The following is a 1,378-nucleotide window of genomic DNA, read 5'->3' on the forward strand; positions in this document are numbered from 1 at the left end:
TCCCCTTCTGCGCACATACCGCTGGCACACTTTGGTCTTGATGGTAAGCTGCCGCACAGGATCCATACTGAGCAGTTAGAGTGGTGTGCCGAGCCTCCCCACCTGCTGTATCTCCATCCCCACCACCGGTGCTGGCCACCGACTCACACTCATTTTCGCGCGCGCGGGAACGACCAATCGCTCCGCCACCACCATGCAGAGGCTCACAGGCACTGCGTGGCCGGAGTCGACTCCATAAGAGCAGATCCTTTTCGCTTCGCTCAGCCCGACTCTATGCTAGCGACACAGACGGCACTAGTCGCGGCAATCATTCATTAATAGCCACATACCCTATGCTGCCGCTCGTCACCGCTGCACGTATTGCGCCTGCACCGGCTGGCCCTGGACAGGCTGGCCGTGCTGGCGCTGGACGTTGTGCTGGGTCGGAGAGGCAGGATAAGAGGCCTGCGCTGGCCGCTGCGGGCTGATGACGTTGGCAGGAAGCACATCGTCGCCGCGGAGGATGAGCTCGCGGGCATGCTGGCAGTTGGCGCAGGGGAGGCAGCAGCAGACGACGGCGTAGTCGGAGAGGCCAAGCGAGGTGTTGCCGTTGTACCCGATGAGGTAGCGGTTCTTGATCCGGGCCCGGTTCATCAGCTCAGAGATGCAGTGGAGCGGGAGGCAGAAGCCCGACGAGAAAAAGTCGAGGAGGAACCAGCAGACGCCACAGCCGTAGTCCATAAACGCCGCAGGCCGGTTGTTGAGCCACGCGTTTGTCCGTCGATCCTGGCACCAGCAGCAGAAGAGGCCCAGCGCAAGCGTCTCCATGTCTTCAAAGCACTCAAACGGCTCAGTCATCCACTCAGCCACAGATCCGACCGTGACCACTCCGCCCCTCGCGTCTCCGTCTCTCATCGGCGTCGCTACAGGTGCCGCAATCGGCGTCGCCACAGGTGGCGAGCTAGGCCCACCGCCTTCCACAGGCCTCGCCACCGGCGGTGGCCTGCCTTGGTTCGACGCTCCCGCCTGGTCCGACCTGCCGGGTCCATCGTACGCTGGCGGCGGGCCCGGCTCTTGTCTTGACTGCGGTCGCTCCTTGCCTTGCCCCGACCCAGGCGGCGCTTTGTGCCGGTCCGACGACTGTGACGTGCCCGGCCTCGGTCGTGATCCCCCCGACGGCGCAGTCGCGGGCACAGGCCGTGCCGATGCTGGCGGAGGGCCTGATGCCGGGGCAGCGATAGGCGGAAAGAGAGCAGCCGATGACGATGATGACGACGAGGCCGAGTTTGACGACGACGACGGCATGGCGAGTGTGACCGGAAGAGGAGGAGGGGGGGGAGGGGGGGGGGTGGGGGGGGAGGGGGTAGGGGGTAGGGGTAGTAGTACGGGTTACGGAACG

General features: G+C 64.9%; 1 protein-coding gene across 1 annotated transcript in view; it reads right to left on the reverse strand.

Moving 5' to 3' along the window:
• Positions 1-837, reverse strand: part of AMSG_10195 (uncharacterized protein) — a gene marked incomplete at both ends in the record, with an annotated part of 1,634 nt that extends 797 nt beyond the window's left edge. Inside the window, one exon of the mRNA XM_013897947.1 lies at positions 358-837. Within this exon, the coding sequence (XP_013753401.1) occupies positions 358-837 (480 nt within the window). The remainder of the gene's footprint in view (positions 1-357) is intronic.
• Between the last annotated feature and the right edge of the window lie 541 nt (positions 838-1,378).

The sequence above is a fragment of the Thecamonas trahens genome (genome assembly GCF_000142905.1).
Source record: "Thecamonas trahens ATCC 50062 unplaced genomic scaffold supercont1.61, whole genome shotgun sequence".
Classification (NCBI taxonomy): Eukaryota; order Apusomonadida; family Apusomonadidae; genus Thecamonas; species Thecamonas trahens.